This window comes from Symsagittifera roscoffensis, chromosome 9, assembly GCF_963678635.1.
Source record: "Symsagittifera roscoffensis chromosome 9, txSymRosc1.1, whole genome shotgun sequence".
NCBI lineage: Eukaryota > Metazoa > Xenacoelomorpha > Acoela > Convolutidae > Symsagittifera > Symsagittifera roscoffensis.
The window spans coordinates 4,611,992-4,631,041 of NC_087070.1; the positions used below are offsets into that span (position 1 = coordinate 4,611,992).

Sequence of the window (19,050 nt, forward strand, 5' to 3'; positions counted from 1 at the left end):
TTTGGAATATGACTTCGATAATTCAGAGATGAAAGTAATACTGCAAAAAGTATCCAGGTCCTTTCCAAACGCTCATAAATTTCTTTTCACGGACTCATATAGCCCACTAGGCTCTTCTCAAACAATATATTTGGACTATCTCATCTCTCCAAACTTTTGGAAAAGCGAATACACCCGTATATTCGGGAGAGTACAATACTATTTAGAAAAATGCGGAATAGTCTTCGCATCTTTTCTATTTGTGAAATTCATACTAGATTGACTAGTATTCATAATAAAGGCTATGCATGTTCACAAAATCACCGGCCGCTCACTAAATTTTGGCAAAGTATTGCTTGCCGCCTCGTATAATATACTTTTCACTTCTATAGTGACCTCAATTTTCACTCAAGATGAGCAAATTGAAAAAATAGAACAAGAATGTGATCAAAAAATACAAGCCCTTCTCTTAGAGGAAATTGATAAAATAAACCAGGATCGCATGTATCCTCACATCCAGTCAACAAGTTTTGAGAGAAGAACTCAAAACTTGGATCACCCAAACAAAACGCAGTCTAATAAAATATTTCTACTGTTCTAGGATATACCAACAGATTTAACTATGGACGCAACACTTGATGACGACTTGAGAGGTTTTGAGGATCTTCTCTCACTTCTGCCACCAACTGATCCGCTGGAATCACAACTTTCAGCACTAATTCAACAACCAACTGTTTCTACTACTATGACTCCCACTGCAACGCCGACCTCAACACGATCCTTCGTTGAGCCACTACTTCAAATCAATTCAGCTGTCCCAATAGCTACAGCCTCAAAGCCACCACCCCTAAAAGTTTCCCCCCTGATTTCAAAATACCCCTGGCTCCCTCGAATTCTCGAATTAAAAAGCGAACCCAGATTGTGAGACCATATAAGATACTAACGGCAAATGCGCCGGTATCAATTTCTCAATATCCAGTGACCATTAGGCGACAGCCTTTAAACCCACTGAATTAAATACTAAATTACATATTCATTAGAAAGGGAACGGTACATAAATTCTAACAGTAATCCCGGCTTCGATATGGATCTCAATTATGCGTTGAATCCATTAATCAATCGTTTTAAATTAGAAGCCTATCACCCCATAAAAAATGTACCCCATAACTAATTCCCTTCTTGAGTATCAAAAAATCTATGTCCCAGCCAAATATCTGACAGCAAAATTACAAATCCCCCAGTTAGATGTCTATACTGAACAAATTCAGCGTAGTCATATACACGAAACCCATCAAATCCGGAAGCTGAAAAAGCAAATGCACAATTTGAAAACAAAAAAAAAACTACCAACTTATGGCCCGGTTGGAAGGAAAATTATATAAATTTATCCTTTCATTAAAAAATTTATCCTTTCATTTTATTTAGCTATGAAGTATAGCTACTATTTTGTCTTTTCCAACAATTTTGATTTTTATTAAAAAAAACAAAAAAATACACCCTTTTGTATGAACCAGTCCTCCCCTTATTACGCATACGGACAACCACTTCACATACTTCAGGAAGAAAAGGAAACTTCGAGAAAAGAATGTTCGAGGAATGATAATATTAAACTAACCTTCAAACTTTTGAGAAACAAATAATTTTGATGTATTTAATTTTATAATTAAATCTCTTGGTTGTGTAAACTCTATTTTGATTTCTAAATGTAACTGTTGTATTTATATTCATTCAAGCCTGACTCAAAAGATTAGGTCTTCAAAAACATCTGCTACCTAAAATACCAACAAACTATTGAACAAACTTCATGAGGTTGAAAGCAAATAGCTTTGATCGATCAACAATTACCCCACCTGAATAGCAGGGTAAAAATGAAAGTTTTAGTTTTTTTCTTCACCAAATAGGAGGATGGATATGTTCTGATTTCAAATAGAAACAGAAACATGGATCATTTTATTGCGCTCACAAAATGTGACGCCGCCGCCACCACAAAATAAATGTGTTTTTATTCCTTTGCAAAAGGAAGGGAAATGCTATTGGAATAATTCGTATAACGTTTTAAACATTGAGAAATAAAACGACTATTCTCGTTCAATGCGAATAATAACGATTCTTCTCGTAAAATACGAGCATACGAAACATTCTTCTCGTAAAATACGAATACCCGAATAGAGAATACGAAGTTAAGAAGTAATTTCCCATTTGATACGAAAAGTGGTACGATTTCCCATCTAAGTATAAATAGAAGCTCAAAACAACGGGAATTCATTCCCAACTATTTCTCTTCTAACACCATCAACTCCTAACAATATCTCTTCGAACACCAACACCACTCTCATCAACCACCCCAACCATTCTCTAAAATAATATCAATTCTCAGTAAAAATATCTCTAATCTCACCGTTAAAATAAATATTGAGTTAAAAGGCAACTTGCAGTCAATTCATACTAACTTCTTTTCTAATAAAATATTTCTCAGCGAATTTTAGATTTATTTTCTAAGTTAGAAAGTAGAAAGGCCCCTTTATTCCTAGCAAGCGTTTTGTCCGGCGCACATAGTGTTGCTAGCTCGTAATAATAGGTGAGGAGAGAATTAAGAGACATTGTTTCAGTTACAAAAAACACTACCCAGGAGCGGATCTGCGATTTTTTTGGGTAGGGGGATTATCAAAATATTTTTGAAATATTTACCGAACTTTTTTTTGATTTTTTTTTAGCTCTCCCAAATCCTAACAAAAAACCGTCTTCGACCAAATTTTTTGCGCCGCAGTGAAATTTGTGGAAAAGAAAACATGCCATAAAATGCTGATCAAAAAAGCGCGTTTTTTTTTGCCCGCTCCCCTCAAAAAAATTAGTATCTATGTCTTGTCTTGATTATACAGTAATCAGAACCCATTTAAGCCAGTAAGACCACGGATACCACTCTTTGCGACCCGAAAGCGCATGTAATCAAGCACATGCTTTTTGCCACCTACGGTCAACTGAAAGAACTCTATCGAGGCACCAAAAATCCCCTCCCCATGATTTTGGTTTGTTTTTCGCAGAGTGATACATGGCTGCCGCGCATCATCGGTTGCAAAGTGAGCAATCACAACATATTTTCACTGCCAAAAATCAACAATAAATGCTACGCAGTAATTGAACCAATTGAGTTTTTTTTTCAGAAGAAAACAAAGTGTTAAGCAAGCTTTTCAGTGAAACTTAAACAAACTTGTCAAAATAGAATAGTTAAAATTTCGAAAACGTTCTGAACCAAGCAACCACGCCAAAAATAAATCTTCCAATAAATATTTTTTTGGAAGTTTCTGCTTGTTGCCCTCGAACCAATGTTGAATTTTGCATGACATTAGCAATGGCACTGAAGTACACAATTGTATAAACCTTACTTTTATGATTCGCCACACACTCAGAAAAAAATGAACAACATTGCTCGTAACAAGGCAAAGCCTAACTTCCGACTGCTTTTGAACGTCTTTGAAATAGTTTTGCAAACCATCAATTTCAAAAAATTGTATAATTTCAATATTAATTTTTAAAAAAATCGATATTTTGATCATCTCGTTTTAATTCATTTTGGATTTACTTATGCGCGGATTAAATAACCGCCCACGCACTAATAGCACAAAAAATTTTGTGAATGACTGGTCCCAAGTTAGCCTAATTGGAACTTTTCAAACCCCCATATTTTTTCGAAAAACGATCCCACTTGAAACACCCGTGGAGATTAATTGAGATTTTGAAATTTTTAGAACTAACTCAGAGAGTATTTTCAGGTTAGGCACGCCATCTGGTCGTCAAGTTATCTTATTTTCGGCTGGATAGTTTACTGCAGTTTCTTAGACCAACACCGATCTTAATCTGACTCTACATTCTTAGGTCTCAGTATATCTTTACAAAACTTTCCAGTTAGGGCAAAACCCTGAATATTCCAGCTGCCCTTTGAGGCAGTAATGTCAAATCTTAGGTTGTTAAAACTTTAATTGTATATACAGGGTCTTTCAGGTAGAATGAATTTTTTTGAAACGTCTATAACTTTTAAATGGAACATTGGATTTAACTGATGCTTTTTACATTTATTATATAACAGATTAAGATTTTGAACACGTACATAAGAGTTATAATAACTGCTGGAAATACCCGCCATTTTCTTGAATACAAAGATGTAACCGCTTCTCAAAATTTGTTTCTGCTTTCACTCCCTGCGCCGGAGTTTTTGTTCCACAAGCATTCTCCACAGTTTGCATAAGATTTGGGACTGTCTAGGGGTGGGCATCAGATATCATTTTACCCAAATGACCCCATAGCCAAAAAATCCAATGGATTCAAGTCCGGGCTTTGGGGTGGCCAAGGAATCGCACTCCTCCTGCTTATAAACCTCAAATTTTGAGTGGAGCCATGTGAGGACTCTCACTGTGTAGTGGCACGTTGCACCTTCCTGCATAAACCACAGGCGCCGAAGATCGCGGAGTGTCAGAAGAATTGGCCAGTGTTTAGACTTCAACATGTCAAGATACGTCTCCTGGTTCAAAGTGACCGGATTGTCTCTTGCATCAACGAACCAGAATGGGCTCAATAAAGTACCTTTAAGCACCCCCACCCAGCTTATAGCCTTTTTCTTGCCTAGATATTTGCACTCCAATATTTCTCGGGGATTTACAAGGGCCCAGTGTCTCCGGTTCTGAGACTTTGGAACAGAGTCCATAACCCACCAATTTTATCGGAGAAGATGACATTCGAGGCAAAATTGGTTGTCAAAATGAGCATATTGATGAACAAAAGGCAAAAAGTGTGTCGCATTTGGTAATTGACTGGGGATATTTTCAAGGATTTAATAATCTTAAATGGCTTTAATTTTAGCTCTTTCGTGATCTTCCATGTTGTTGTTTTTGATGATCCAAGGTTCGCTGCGGCTTTACTGATTGAGTGGGTAGGGTTTCTTCGGAAGTCAGCTTTAACCCTGTTTGTAGCATTGGTATCTTGCGTTATTCCTTTGCGATTGGAAGTCGCATGGGTGCTAGATAATCCTCTTGAAATTTTCCCCATACACGAGAAAAATGATGATCTTTCAATCTTGTGCTTTCAAGAGGTGTGATATTGAAGTCTTGGGTATATTGCCGGCGTAATAAGGTTGGATTGTCAAGTCTTGCAAATAAGCTAATAATGTGTTTCTTTTGCTCAACAGTAAAAAGCATAGTGAATATTCAAACACGGTAGAAAAGACTAACTGCATATGCTTACCGAGCCTGTGTGAACATGTTTTGTTACACGTGTGAGTTTCCCGCTGTAAACTTTCCCACGTGTTCAAAAATCTTATAACTCTTATGTACGTGTTCAAAAATCTTAATCAGTTATATAATAAATGTAAAAAAAATCAGTTAAATCCAATGTTCCATTTAAAAGTTATAGACGTTTCAAAAGAACCATTCTAACTGAAAGACCCTGTAGATATAGTTAGAGCAATTAGCTTAGCTCAATTCAATTCCGAACATATGTGCAATGCTATATAATTCGCCAAGCAAAAATTAAACCGCGCTACAGCCTCAGGTTAGTATAGTGGTGTCTGCGCTGTAAATATGTGCCAAGGGGCAATAATTTTAAATAAAAAAACCGACCCAAGCATATATAATCCTCAGTTTTTTCGAAAATCGAAATAAAAAATACTGTGAAAGCGATTTGTGGGAGATCAAAATTATTCTGCATTCTTTGAAAGTGATTTTGCACTTATGAATAAAAAAATTTGTTATGGAAAAGATTGGTTAGTAATAAACACTTAACAATCATATTCAAAACAAAAAAAACTTGAAGCAACATTTATACATAAAACTCGGAATGTTTCGTAGCATAACAGGAAGGATTTCCAGAATTCAAAACAATTGAAGCACTCTGAGTACAAACGTTAGCAATGTGATTTATTGGAAAAGTGTATTTTGCGGAGGGAAAAAATCCAAAGATTGACATTAACATCAAATCATTCAACTTATCAAATTAACATTAAAATCATAGACAAACAAACAATTTGAATGACACATAAACAGAAGAAAACCTAAAACCCAACAAAACTGCTCGTATCAGGGCGAAGCCTTGAATTTTCCGACTGCCTCTCAAGGTCTATGGAGCAGTAACAACATGAAAAAATTAAATGTGATAAATAAAAACTTTTTTTTTTAATTTGAACTGTTTTGTGAAAATAATCTCCTCACACGCCATATAAAGCACAAAGTGATAGATTTCGTTCCTAATAACAAATCAATAATGGCAAATAAGCTACCTTCAAACAATTTGGAACGATTTCTAAGACAGCTTAAAGCTCCGCTTACGCGTTAATAGCGGGAAATATATCGCCCGTTAATTGTCCCACATTGGCCAAATTGGCAATCTTTAAACCCCAATAACTTTACGAAAAATGATCACAGGTAAATTATCTTTTCAAATTGAAGCTCAGGACAACAAAAAATTTTGAATGATAAAAAAAACGTCAAAAATGGCTAGTTAAAAAGTCGAAATTTGTCTGAAGAAAAAAAACCCATCCCGAGCACAAATATTCCGTTATTTTCGTTAGGAAAGTCGGAACAAAAACGAAAAGCAATAACAAAACAGTGTGCATTCAGTTCAAAGCCCACGTGGGAGCTTGATTTTGCCTTCCTTTTAGCGTATGAAATTGAATTAAATTTGAACATAAAACAAACTCAGACCACGAACACCAAATTTGAGCGCGAATAATTTAATCAGAATAAGTAGAAAAAACTGACTATTTTCAAGAAAATAATAATTTGGTTAAAAAGCAATTTTTATTAATTCTGCATTTTTTTCGAAAGACATGGTTAGTGATTCTTGATAGAAATCTTAGATACATGTATATGGCGCATTTATTTTTATGGTGAGCAAATCGGATATAGAAAATTTGTGAATTTCAACTGTTTTTCACGCAACTTATGTCAATATAATTAATGCGTAGTAAGAAAATAACCTTTGCTGTCCTCAAATATGTCGAACATGTTGATAAGTTTCCAATGCATGTTGATCAGAGTTTCGAACTGGGACGCCAGAACTGCTACGCGACTATTGCCGACATTAACCTCTCTGCTGATCGCAGTCTGTGATATCTCCTCGTCAACATTACCCGTGTGATAACCACTGAGACAGTAGAAGTTACTAAATAATTAAGCTCATGTGATAAAAATACGATAAATGTATAATGTCAATTGATCAAAATGAACGTTTCTGAAAAATTCCGTTTCGAGACAAAAAACAGAGTGAATTTATAGTCTTTGAGTCACGTCACATTGCGGGAGGCTCAAATGACCAAATGGCTGGTGATTCAAACTTTATATCAGACCAAGTTACCCCCCCCCCTCCCCAGCATTTTTGTACGCAGCGCTAAACAAATGTCGGATCTACTTAACAACCGCCCTTCCTTTGGTATCTACTAAATAATTGCCATCCCTATAAATAAAAGCGGTAAATTAGCACAAGAGCGTTCCCGCATCCAAGTTTAGGCGTAAATAATCGATTATAACGGATTATTATGATGATTTTTTGACAATTATAATCGATTATAATTACCAAAATTAGGTCTTTAAGGGATTTATAATTGATTATAATCGTGATATTTTCGAAGAGATTATTATCTTTTATAATCGATTATAATTGATTTTAGTTCTTACTAAAAACCCTTAAAATCAATTATAATCGATTATAATCGATTATAATCTATTATTTTGCCGAAATTTTCTCATATTCGAAATTTATCTATGGGTTATTTTTTGTGTCAATAAAAAAACTCTGAAAGAGAGATCTCTTGAACACTTTGGTTCATCTGAAAACAAAGTTATACCACGAAACAAAAGTTTCATAGATATCCTTTCATATGAGTGGAAAAGTTCTCGCGGTAGATGAAAAATAAATCTTCCGAATCAATCATGGAACTAAATCAATCTGCTGATGTTTTGGTGTTTCAAAAAGCTTAAAATATGCATCACAAAACAACTCTAATGGGGAAGAAATGAAAAAAAAACTTATAAATTTGAACTAATTGGAAAACTTTAAAAACATTTTTCTCATTTTTCATAGGAACCAACGTACACAAAAAGCATAAAATATAAGCAATTTAGATGCAACTTCGAAGACAAAAATGGACAAACAAAAGGGATTATAATCAATTATAATCAATTATAATGGATTTTTGTGCAAAACTAATAAAATAGAAATTTGAATAAAAATAATGGATTATAATCAATTATAATCGATTATAATTGTATCAAAAAATAGACGAATAAATAATCGATTATAATGGAATATAATGGATTATAATTAATTATAATTTGAATTTAAAAAGAGAGATTATAATCGATTATTAATTGATTAAAATTGATTGTTTCTCAATTATAGTGAGACTGGTACTAAAATTGTAATATAATCGATTATTAACGCTTGAAACTGGATGCGAGTTGCATTTAAAATTCGAATTTTGCTGCAATCTGATTGGCCAAAAACTCGACAATTTAATCTACTTAACAATTGCCCCGGTTTCCTGAAAGGGGGGGGTCAATTGTTAAGTAGATCCCAAGTTTCATCAATCCAAATTAAATGCTGGGGTGGAAGATTTTAAGATGTTAAGTGTTAATTTGCGAGTCACTAGTATCCTCTTCCAGGAAAAGACCAAAAAATGAAACGAAAACTGATAATTTCAAGAAAAAGAAATCAATTTTCTTAAACTTGTTTGAGCTAGTTGCGGACCCAAGAGTTTTTGCTACATGCAGTCAACCAATAGCTTCGTTCTATTGTCGATTTATCATCATACGAGGATATCAGATCTTTCACTGAAATAATATCTTTTTTGATGCTCGGTTTTGGGTCAGTTTTTTCTAGTTTTATTAGGTTTTTACTAGGATCTACTTAATAATCTCCCCCCCCCCTATTGTATCTACTAAAGAATCCCTCCCCCTCCCCTTTCGTGAAAGGGGGGGGGATTGTTAAGTAGATCCCTGGGGATCTACTTAACTTAACAATCTCCCCCCCCCCCCATTGTATCTACTAAAGAATCCCCCCCCCCTTCTTGAAAGGGGGGGGGGGAGATTGTTAAGTAGATCCGGTTTTTATTTATTCGGCCCAACTTTGAGTTCTTAAAATTGAAAGCAGAAAAAAAGTAGCTCAAATCTGATTGGTTGAGATTGAATGCGCCCCAGACGCATAATTTGAGAAACTCATTCAATCAGAAATTGATGCGCTGATGAGTTTCGTATGGAATACGGAAAACGACCCGTTTTCAGCTCCGATTTCGGATTAAATTGACATCCCCATTCCATCTAAATATACAAAGTTAAGATGTTTGTTTTGGATTAAAATTGCTTAGTGCTGCGTGGAAAATACTTGGTTGAAAATTCCAATTAAGTATCAAGTTAACGTCATTCCGCCCTAAAACACTTAAAAAGTGATGACTTTAAATTTGGGTCTCCAATTTCTATCCCAGATCCTCTTGTACCTGAATTTTGCACATGATATTCCAATGGGGAAGATATCGTTCGGAAGATAGAACACTAGGGAACTCCACGTAGGGGACAGGTTGTCGTTAAAGACCATTGGTTGCTTTCCCTTTTCTGTGCAGTTGACCCATGTCACTAAAACACAACCGAATAAAAAACAGGGTCTTTCTCATTTTACCCCTCCCCCAGACTATTAAAAAAAAGTTCCAGCCCCATCAACAGGGGCGCATCTAGGATTTTCTCGAGGGGGGAGGCGGATTTTCAAAAAAGTTTTGGGGCCTTTTTTTGATCAGCCCAATCGACTTTCCGAACATTCCCAGAACACTATAAAGACCCTATTTTGACGAAAAAATTTTGCACCGCATTCAAATTTTTGAAAAAAAAGCAGGTTAAAAAACCCGTTTTTGGAAAAATAGTAAATTTTGTGCTATATTATGCTGGACTATAATTGGTAAGACCCAAATATTAAATAAAATATACTAAAAACAGACGCATCAAAAATCATTGTTTTATTTTGCCTTCTGAACTTTTGATCCACCGTGAATCGATCGTTTGACCTTTGACCAAGAGTCATATTCTTTAACCATATTGCCAAGTGAGCTTAGAAAGTCATATATTTATGCTTTGATTTCACGCGCTTTTTCAAAAGTTAGCATTGCTTTTATCGGTTTGTTCAATTTCGGCATCTTGGTTTCAATTCCTTTCATTGTTCTATTGCGATATTTTAATTGTTTCGATTCCTCAGATGGGATATTTTAATTAGCATGGGCTACATCATCCTGGGCTATTTTTACTTCAGGGATAATTTTGACTGGGATAACTTCGCCTGGGATAAAAAGGTAAAGGATAAATTGTCATGAAACCTCGGAAAGAAGCATTTGGTTCGAGGTATGGGAATTACGCGTCGCTTCGAATCAGCGGAAGACTGTCCTCGAAACTTTCGAAAAATTATTTCGCTCAAACTTATCGACGGAACAAACCGAAATTTTTGAATATTCTGAATTTCCCGCTCATCTCATGGGTAAACTTCCGGTCTACAAACATTCCGCACAAAACTAACCCTGCGGACGGCCGAAAATGGATTTTTCCATTTTTACAATATCTTTCCAGCCAAGAAAAATTCAGCTCAACCATCAATACAGTTAATTATGGTTTAAATGCTAACTCCGATTTTGCTCTCTTTCCCATATCCAAGGATAACGTTTTGTCTACAAAAAAGCTCAAATCTACCCTACGAGCTGTATCTACACATATTGACATTGGAGCTGACTCTATGACCCTGAAACAGTTGTTTGCTGACTTTAAAAACTGGTATTTCCACGCTCATCTGGGCAAAGATACATTGCACGCACCTTGTATCTTTACCCGGATAAGATAGTTGCTTCGTTATTTCAGGGCCATGAAAAACTCTGCCCGAAAAAAAAACATTTTATATTTCAGCACTTGCTTGTCAATCCTTGTTTTTCATTTATGCTGAAATGTTTTCTAGTTTCACTGCAGCCTGTATTTGATGGGTTAATTTTTTTGCGACTCTTAATTACTTCAATCATCAGCAGGGAAAATATATTTACGGGTGCTTGTGATATTGAAGTGGCGCATATCTATTTCTCCAATTTTCGGAAAATGCTTGAATATTCATTCAAAAGCGGTGTTTTTTTATTCGTTCAAATTTTAGTATTTCAACGTAAAATTTTTTTCGCTGAAAAATTTTATAATCTCATTCGAGACAATGAGCCCTGATCTCAATGTAAGAACAAAATTAGGGGCTTTCAGATTGACAGATAGTCGATTTACTCGAATTCCTGCGCGCAATTTTATGCTTTTATGTAAAATTTTCAAAAGTTAGCAGCAAACCCGGGTTGACCAAAAATGCTGGTCATACAATTTTCATATCTGGAAAAATGCTAATCATACACTTTTCATGCAATCCCATAAGTACAGAAAATTGCATGAAAGGTCAATGATTAGTATTTTTTCATATATGGAAATTGTATGACTAGCATTTTTACATAAACCAAAAATACTGATTTTACATTTCAGTTTCTCAAAATTTTTTTCGTTGTGTTCGTAACCAAACACAAATGACATAAGCCTTGGTTACTCAAACGTAGTAACCAAAAGTTTGGCCGTCTCGCATTAAAAATGCATTAGAAACAGCCTGAAATATTTAAATTCTGTCTCACACAAAAAATATAACGATAGTAACGAACTTTTAAGTTTTGGCGAAAATTTTCAAAGATGATTATTTCTAAAATTTGAATTTGTAAATTACCAGACATTGATCAAGGCATACAAAAACATGTCATACAAAAGAAAGAGGATTTTTTAGCGTTTTTGAAAAAAGTTATGAAGAGAAAATAAAAAAAATCTAATATTAGTATATCCAAGACTACGTTATACACACAAAAAATTAAATTTTGCAGGCAAAATTTTTTTTTTCAATTTTTTTTGAGTACGAAAATTAATTTGCGGTTGAAAAAAAAACACAAAAAAATTTTTGGGGGCAATTTTGAAAATACTTTGAAAAATGTTTGTCGTCGCCATCAAAAAATGCTAGTCATACATTTTCATTATATGGAAATTGTATGATTAGCATTTTTTTTGACAAAAAGTTTTTCTTTTTATTTAGTACGATACACCGATTTTTATACCAAAACAAGAGAAAAGTTTTCCGAAAATTCGACGACACCATTTTAGCAAAATGTATGAAAGTTGTATGATTAGTATTTTTTCACAGACTTAGTTATGGAATTGTATGATAAGCATTTTTGTTCCATGGAGGTCAACCCGGGAATTAAACTTATCTGAATGCAGCGAGTTAAGCCTAGTTTCAGATGATTAATCCAAAATGAATATCATGGTAATTGGATACGAAATTTGTCTGTTAAAATGTATCTGTTTTTTGACCAAAATGACAGTTTGACAATTTACTAGACTATACATTTTCATTCATTTATGTATGATGCTTAATTAGTAACCGCATATTAAATCTTTTTCGAGTCGGCGAAAAAACTGTTACGACTTTGGAAAAAAAAGACGGAATAGTTGCGCTCGGGTATTTATTTTTATTTAACCATTTTTGAGCGGGATTTCTGATACCTAAAGCTCAAATTTAGAAAAAATTTTCAGCTGTGATTGTTTTTTGAAAAGCTATCTGGGTTTGAAAAATACCATTAACGCGCGAGATATTTCGTACTTCTCAATTGCAAGCGGCCATTCAATCCGCTAACATAATAAAGCTTTATTGAGGGATGATGTTTGATGTTATTATTGGTGGCCAGTCAATAAGGAGAATGGTCTAAGAGCAGAATGGGTCCAAGAACAGAAAAATAGATAAATATCAACTTCTATAAGCTAATCGGTAAAATAATTATCAGAAATGTCAGTAATAGCAAAGCAACGAACAATTTATGCATATTTTCAGCAATTTAATCAAGAATTTAACAAAAAAATAATCAAAAAACTTAATGAAATTAGTCAATTCATGCGTAATTCATTCGTTTTCTTGGTATTTTTTGACGATTCTAATAATTGTTTTATCAATTAGCCCTTATAAACCAATATAAGTCAAAATTTTTATGTTTTTTGTGCTTTTGCACCCATTCTGCACTTAGATCATTCTGCTTTTGCTCCGCTTCCTTATTATTATGTAACTAGACGCTAAGAACATGACAATTCACTAGGCATAGCGTTTGGGAAAAGTTTTTTAAAATAAATTCCTTTTTTCCTTGAAAGTTAAGTCAGTTTTTTTTTCAACAAAAATTTTCAAAAGCTGTTTCAAAAACGCCGTAGGGCAGTCGAAACATTCAGGGCGTCGTGTGAGTCAACTTTCAAATCATTATTCCAGAGTAATTAGATGCAAGCCTTATCCACAAAAATTTTCATATGTGCTTAAGGGGGCGGATAATCAAAGAAACTCTAAGATACTGTCGTTACTTCAAAGTTTCTGGAAAAAAACTGAGACGGATTCGGAGGCGGTAACAAAGTTCAGGATTTCGTACGTATACTAGAAGTGATGCTTTGATCCTTTTTTGGCTGGCCAAGTTCCTAATTATCGTTTGCTCTTGTTTAATCAAGTTCTTCCCTTCATCATTTTTGATCTCGGCTAATGTTGATGAGAACAGTTGATGAGAATTTTCTCATTTGCAGATATTTTCCTGTTTTTTTCCAAAAACTATCTCCTCAACTTCAAAAATCTTGTGCCAAATTAAATGCTTTTCATAATTGGATCGCATTGTCTTTTACTAGATGCAAAGCACTCACTTGAAACTATTCTTTTTCAAATATTTTGAGTGTGTTATCTTTAATTTTTGGCTCATTTGTTTTTACCAACCGTTCTGACAAGAAAATGATTCAAAACGTTTCGATACAAATAGTGTATTACAAGCCTGAAAAAATCAAATGGCGTTGATTCAGAATTAGTTATGTTTGACAAAAAAATGTACTCTAAAAATCAATTTTAATCTCTTCAAACCCTTTGTTGGCTTTTTATTATTTCAATTAAATACGGATTTGAGTTTAAAAATGCGATTTGAATTTATATTCAAATTGATTCTATCCACTTTTATTGTTTTTTATCTAAATATACCGATTACATACAGTTTTTATTCAGTTTTTCTCGAAAACCAAACATTATGGAAAAATGGAAATTAAAATATGACGTATGCTCTACAAAATATTTTGGGTTGATGTTTGCCTGAGAAAACTTTGAGTGTAACTCAAAATTGAATTATCTGCTTCAAATTTGATTTGTTTTAATACGAGTTTTTTAGTTATACATTCTATTGTAAACAAAACTGCGCCTAGAACGTCAATAATGAGTAATGAAGATCAATTTCAAAAGTATTGCCTTATTTTACGAATCATCATCGCGGCAATCTTTAGATTTGCAAAAATTAAGAAAAACCCTTAAAAAACTCTCTCCTCAAAAGCTAAAATTTTGTTTAACTAAAATTGTTGAGAATCCCTTTATATCTATTCTAGTTCAATTTACGAATGTGAACGGGATATTGTCAATAAGTTTTATGAAGTACCTTATCTGTATAAAAATGTACGCAAATCGGTTTCAATCTCAACTTTGTCAGTTCGTAACTAATTGTATACTTTTGTAATTGTATAATTTTGCATAACTCTACAGGACAAATTGCAATATTTTTTGGCACTGTTTCTTTTATCTGATAATTTTTTGTTTTTGTTCCAATTTATAAAATAAAATTCGGAATATATGCTTGGGGTTTTTTAGATTGGGTCAAATTGCAAACTACGTTGAAAATGTCGACTCCTTGAGTTCAAATCTGAAAGAACTTGTTGCCTTCAAATATTTTTTGAGAGGTTGTGGGGTTTGTAAAATGCTAATTTGGTATAACTCTGGTCTAATTTGTGTGCGCTGTGAACATTTATTTTAAGTTGCTGAAAAAGTAACGTAATTTATTAATGCAAGGTGAGTTATCCCGCACAACAAATTTTTTCTGAATTGAATTGAAGCAAGCTATCTGGCCGTAATTGTTTCGTTCTACTCAAAAATTTTACAAATGATATTTTAAATTTGTTTAATTAATTTTATTCACAAACAACTATACGATACAGATTAAAGGGCAGTCGTAACATTTAGTTATTCGTTTTGGTTCACGACCAGTCTTTTGTTTTCACTAATCATACAAACAATTTATTCTAATTTATAGAAAGTTTTTATTATTATACTTTGTTCTGACTAAAAGTAAATAGCACAAAATTTTAACTTGCTTGGGCGAGTTTATGATACAGACGTATCACGGCAATTTAAGTGATAGTTTCAACAAAAGTTTTAATCTTCCAATGAAGATTTAGACTTTCTAACCTCTGAAGTAAGAAAGCATTCAAACCGCAGCTTAATTTGATAAGTTTATGGAGGCTGGAAAATTGCCAATTTGATCAAGTTTTGGACTAGTTTATGAGCGTATAAATGAATTCATTTTTGATGATGTTAGTTCAAATAAAAATTATTCAAGTCCTGCGTACTATCCCGCTTTCAAAACCATTCTAGATGATTTGAACAAACTAATTTGTCATATTATTTCCCTATTTAACCATACTTAACTTATTAGACTAAAGTTTTTTTGAAAAGAAAACTGGATAATCAAATGACTAAGTGTTTTTTAGAGAGCTATTTTAGCTATGAAACTTTGACAAATTTCATGATATTTAAAAAAAGGAATCGGTTCACGAATATTTATTTCAATCAAGCTATTCAAGCTACGAACCTTTGAAAGTTTTCATGTTGTTTTGTGGTTCAAATTGGTTTGCGAAAAGTTTCAATTTTGTAAGCAAGCTTTTAAGCTATGAAACTTTAAAATAGCTAGGAAACTTTAATGTTTCCAAAAACTTGGTTTTTTCTACGCAAGCTTTTTAAGCTATAAAACTTTGAAAGATTTCAAGTTATTTCGTGGACCCTATATATTGACTTGCCTGTTGCAAATGATATATTTGCACTTAGTAATGCAATATTATCATGTTCACAAAATGTGCTGTCGAGCAGTTTGCCTCAACTAAATTTGGAATGCTTTTTATATTAAAAAGAACCAACGCGTAGACTGAGCGTTATTGGAAAACTGGATCAATTATTGGAAAATTGCATTATTAAAAAACTGAAACGACTAGTAAAAACTCTAGTACACTCTCAGAACACATATTTTGAAAACTAATCTTATACTTACAAGTTTTGACGAATTTTTTGTCCTATCTGAAAAATCAAGTAAAAAAAGATATTTCTGCTCCAGAAATGATTAGCAAAAATGTGATGCCAATTTTCAGCTCAAAATTTTTTTATTCAATCATCAGCACTGACATTTTTTTCTTATTTAAACTTTCAGGTGAGGCAAAAAATTGGTCGAAACTTGTAATTTCAGATATTTTCTTGCGAAGACTGATTTAAAAAAAGTTTTAATCAACTTTTTAGTAATCGTTTCTCAAAACTCTGAACAATTTTCAATTTTACGTTCCCACCGAAAACGCGTTTAAACATAGTACATTTGAAGAAATTTTAAAACAAATAGTCGGTTGCAAAACTACCAGCTCTTTTTTCTGACTGCTTCTTAAAGATTATGGAGCAGTGTTCGTTTTGAAAAAACAATTCAATACAGAAAACATGAAAAACGTTTTTTAATCATCTCCCACGCTCTAAGCAAAGGTCAAAATGAATTAGTTCTCTTATCGAAAAATAATGAAAAGACCAAATCAAATGCATCAGTTCATTTTGAAACTAATTCTAAAATGGATTAATTATCCGCTTTCGCTTCAGTAGCACGAAATGTTAGGTTACCAAACTGTCGACCATATTCCAGCACCCCTTCTTGAGAAATGCTCTTTCGAAAAATGCTCACAGGTGAAATATCATTAAATTTAATTTCAGGAAGTCAATACTTTTCAGATGGTTTAAATTTTTTGTTAAAAAATGGCTAGTCAAAATTGGTGTGAAGAAAAAACACCACTAGCTCAAATATTCCGTAACTTTCTTCAAAGTCGGAAAAAAAACAAAAAATAATTATAACCTTAATTCTCATCTTAGTTATAATCTTTCTATACGAATTTTATAAGAACCGTTGTTGTAGTTATGCTTTTTGGAAATTGGAAAGTTTGTGTGCAGACGCAGGAGTGGATCTAGAATTTTCTCAAGGGGGGCGCGATTTTTAAATTTTTTCTAAATTTTGTTGACTTTTTTTTAGGTAGACCAAATTGATTTTTTGAACTCTCACAAAGCATAAAAAAAGTCCATGTTTTGACCAAAATGCCTGCACCTCAGGCAAAATTCTGAAAAAACAGTCCAAAAAGGCGTTTTTAGTTTTTAGGCTTTTTTGAAAAATGTTGACCAAAAAACCGCGTTTTTCGGCGCGCGCTCCCTCTTAGAATTAGTATGTATTGGCGCCAAAGGCCCCTTTAGAAAAATTTTAAGGTCTTTCAGCCAAAAATGGATATCTCAAAATAGCTCAAAGAGGGGACCCTTTGGGTCGGCTGGGGGTCGAATCCCTGAGACAAAGGCGTCCAACCCCCCCCCCCCCCTGAGTCCGCCCTGTACAGACGTCTTGTGCATTGTTTTTGTTTTAGACGGAGAGTTTTAGCATTCATTTTTTCTGATTCACGAAATATAAAAAAAATACATATAAACTGATAATGGAAAGCCCGTTTAAGTAAGGCACATTGTTTCTGCTCTTTACGAACAAAAGCGATTTTTCTGTAAATTTTGGCCGAGAATTCGAAACATGCCAAATTTTGGCCGAGACGGTCGATGCATAAAGTTAGAACCTCAACACGCGTTCTGTTCAAGAAATTTTGCCAGATCCGGAAAATAAGAACTTTTTTGCCCGAATTGAAGTTGTTGAGCTTACCTATGAGTCCAAAGAAGAGAAAGGCGATCCTGCTAACCATTTTCTTGAAACTCAGTCATTAAAATTAGTTCACAGTATCTGACATTTCAATAACAAACTGAGCAAACATGGCTATATTTGTGAATTTTGCAATCTTTAAAGTTCAGAATGTCATCTCTTCTAACTAAAACTAATATTCTGTTTATTTCCGGTTAGTATTTAATTCATTTTCACAATCCTGTCCAAATACTGTTGTAGTGTTACTTTTGTATCCCGAGTCGAGATTTTGCACCTAATTTGAAGCAAGATTTGAGCGGTTTGAGCGGTTTTTTTAGACGATTTTGCTCAAAAACTTGCTTCATAATGAGATGTTTGAGCGGTTTTTGTGCGGTTTTTTCTAAAACACCGCGCCAGCTTTGAACGGTTTTGAGCGGTTTTTCTTAAAAAACCGCCCAAAAACCGCTCAAATCTTCTAGGAAACTCTATAGTGTTTACATACAGTGACACCTAAGCCAGCCGAACTAAGATCCAACTACCATAAAACCAGCCGAAAAACTCAAAGCGCTATGAATTTTTTTGTAACAGTTATGTAATCAACAAAAATCCTGCGAGTTTCAACAAAAAAGACGTAATTTTGGCTAGTTTGAACATTCTGCTTTTTTTTGATTCGTTCATATTTCGTGTTGTTTTTGGGCACTCGATTCATTTGTGTTGACTAAGTGGCAGAGGACCAGCATGATTTCGAGTGCGGTTGTAATATGTAGTTAATGCCAAATTGTTGGGAGTATCTTTTCGGTCAACGAATTTGAACGAAGTTAATTAACCAAAAACTGCTATTTTTGACGTCAGATTTCTGTTTTTCATTGATTTCCACACGTAAAAACCATGTCCAAAAAATTTTCCTAAAATTCTATAGTTTGCGACCAATTAAACTGCTCAAGGTCACCAATATTGCCAACAATTTGGCATTAAAAAGAGATCCCATCATGTCCAACAAAGTAAACATATTAACAACGACAAAGATAGCTAAAAACAGAACGTTGCAAAAAATGAACAACAGACGCAGGGTAGGTTTTCGCGCAGTTATGGGGTGAACACCTCTCGCATCTCAAGAATTTAATGCCCTTCTCACCCTAGCTCAACAAGTACTATAGGGCGCTGTCGTGTCCGGACAATTTGGAAACATACGGTAATCGGGAAAAAGCAAAAACAGAAAAGGGTCTTTTTATTTATTCCGCCCAAATTTCTCAATT

General features: G+C 33.9%; 1 protein-coding gene across 1 annotated transcript; it reads right to left on the reverse strand.

Annotated features, from left to right (window-relative positions):
- Nucleotides 1–599: 599 nt before the first annotated feature.
- LOC134854684 (uncharacterized) lies at nt 600–17,929 on the reverse strand. Its single transcript, XM_063871040.1, has 4 exons — nt 17,819–17,929; nt 9,458–9,593; nt 6,944–7,128; nt 600–673 (listed from the first exon to the last, which is right to left on the reverse strand). The coding sequence occupies exons 1-4, from the start codon at nt 17,856–17,858 to the stop codon at nt 600–602; spliced, it is 435 nt and encodes a 144-aa protein (XP_063727110.1). The 5' UTR covers nt 17,859–17,929.
- Between the last annotated feature and the right edge of the window lie 1,121 nt (nt 17,930–19,050).

What these genes read in the sequence shown, in the direction of transcription:
- LOC134854684 (XM_063871040.1), bottom strand. Translation starts at nt 17,858, where the DNA reads ATGGTTAGCAGGATCGCCTTTCTCTTCTTTGGACTCATAG. An exon ending in ATATCATGTGCAAAATTCAG is followed by an intron (nt 7,129 to 9,457) that starts GTACAAGAGGAT and finishes TTAATTATTTAG; the next exon opens with TAACTTCTACTGTCTCAGTG. An exon ending in CATATTTGAGGACAGCAAAG is followed by an intron (nt 674 to 6,943) that starts GTTATTTTCTTA and finishes TTGTGATTCCAG; the next exon opens with CGGATCAGTTGGTGGCAGAA.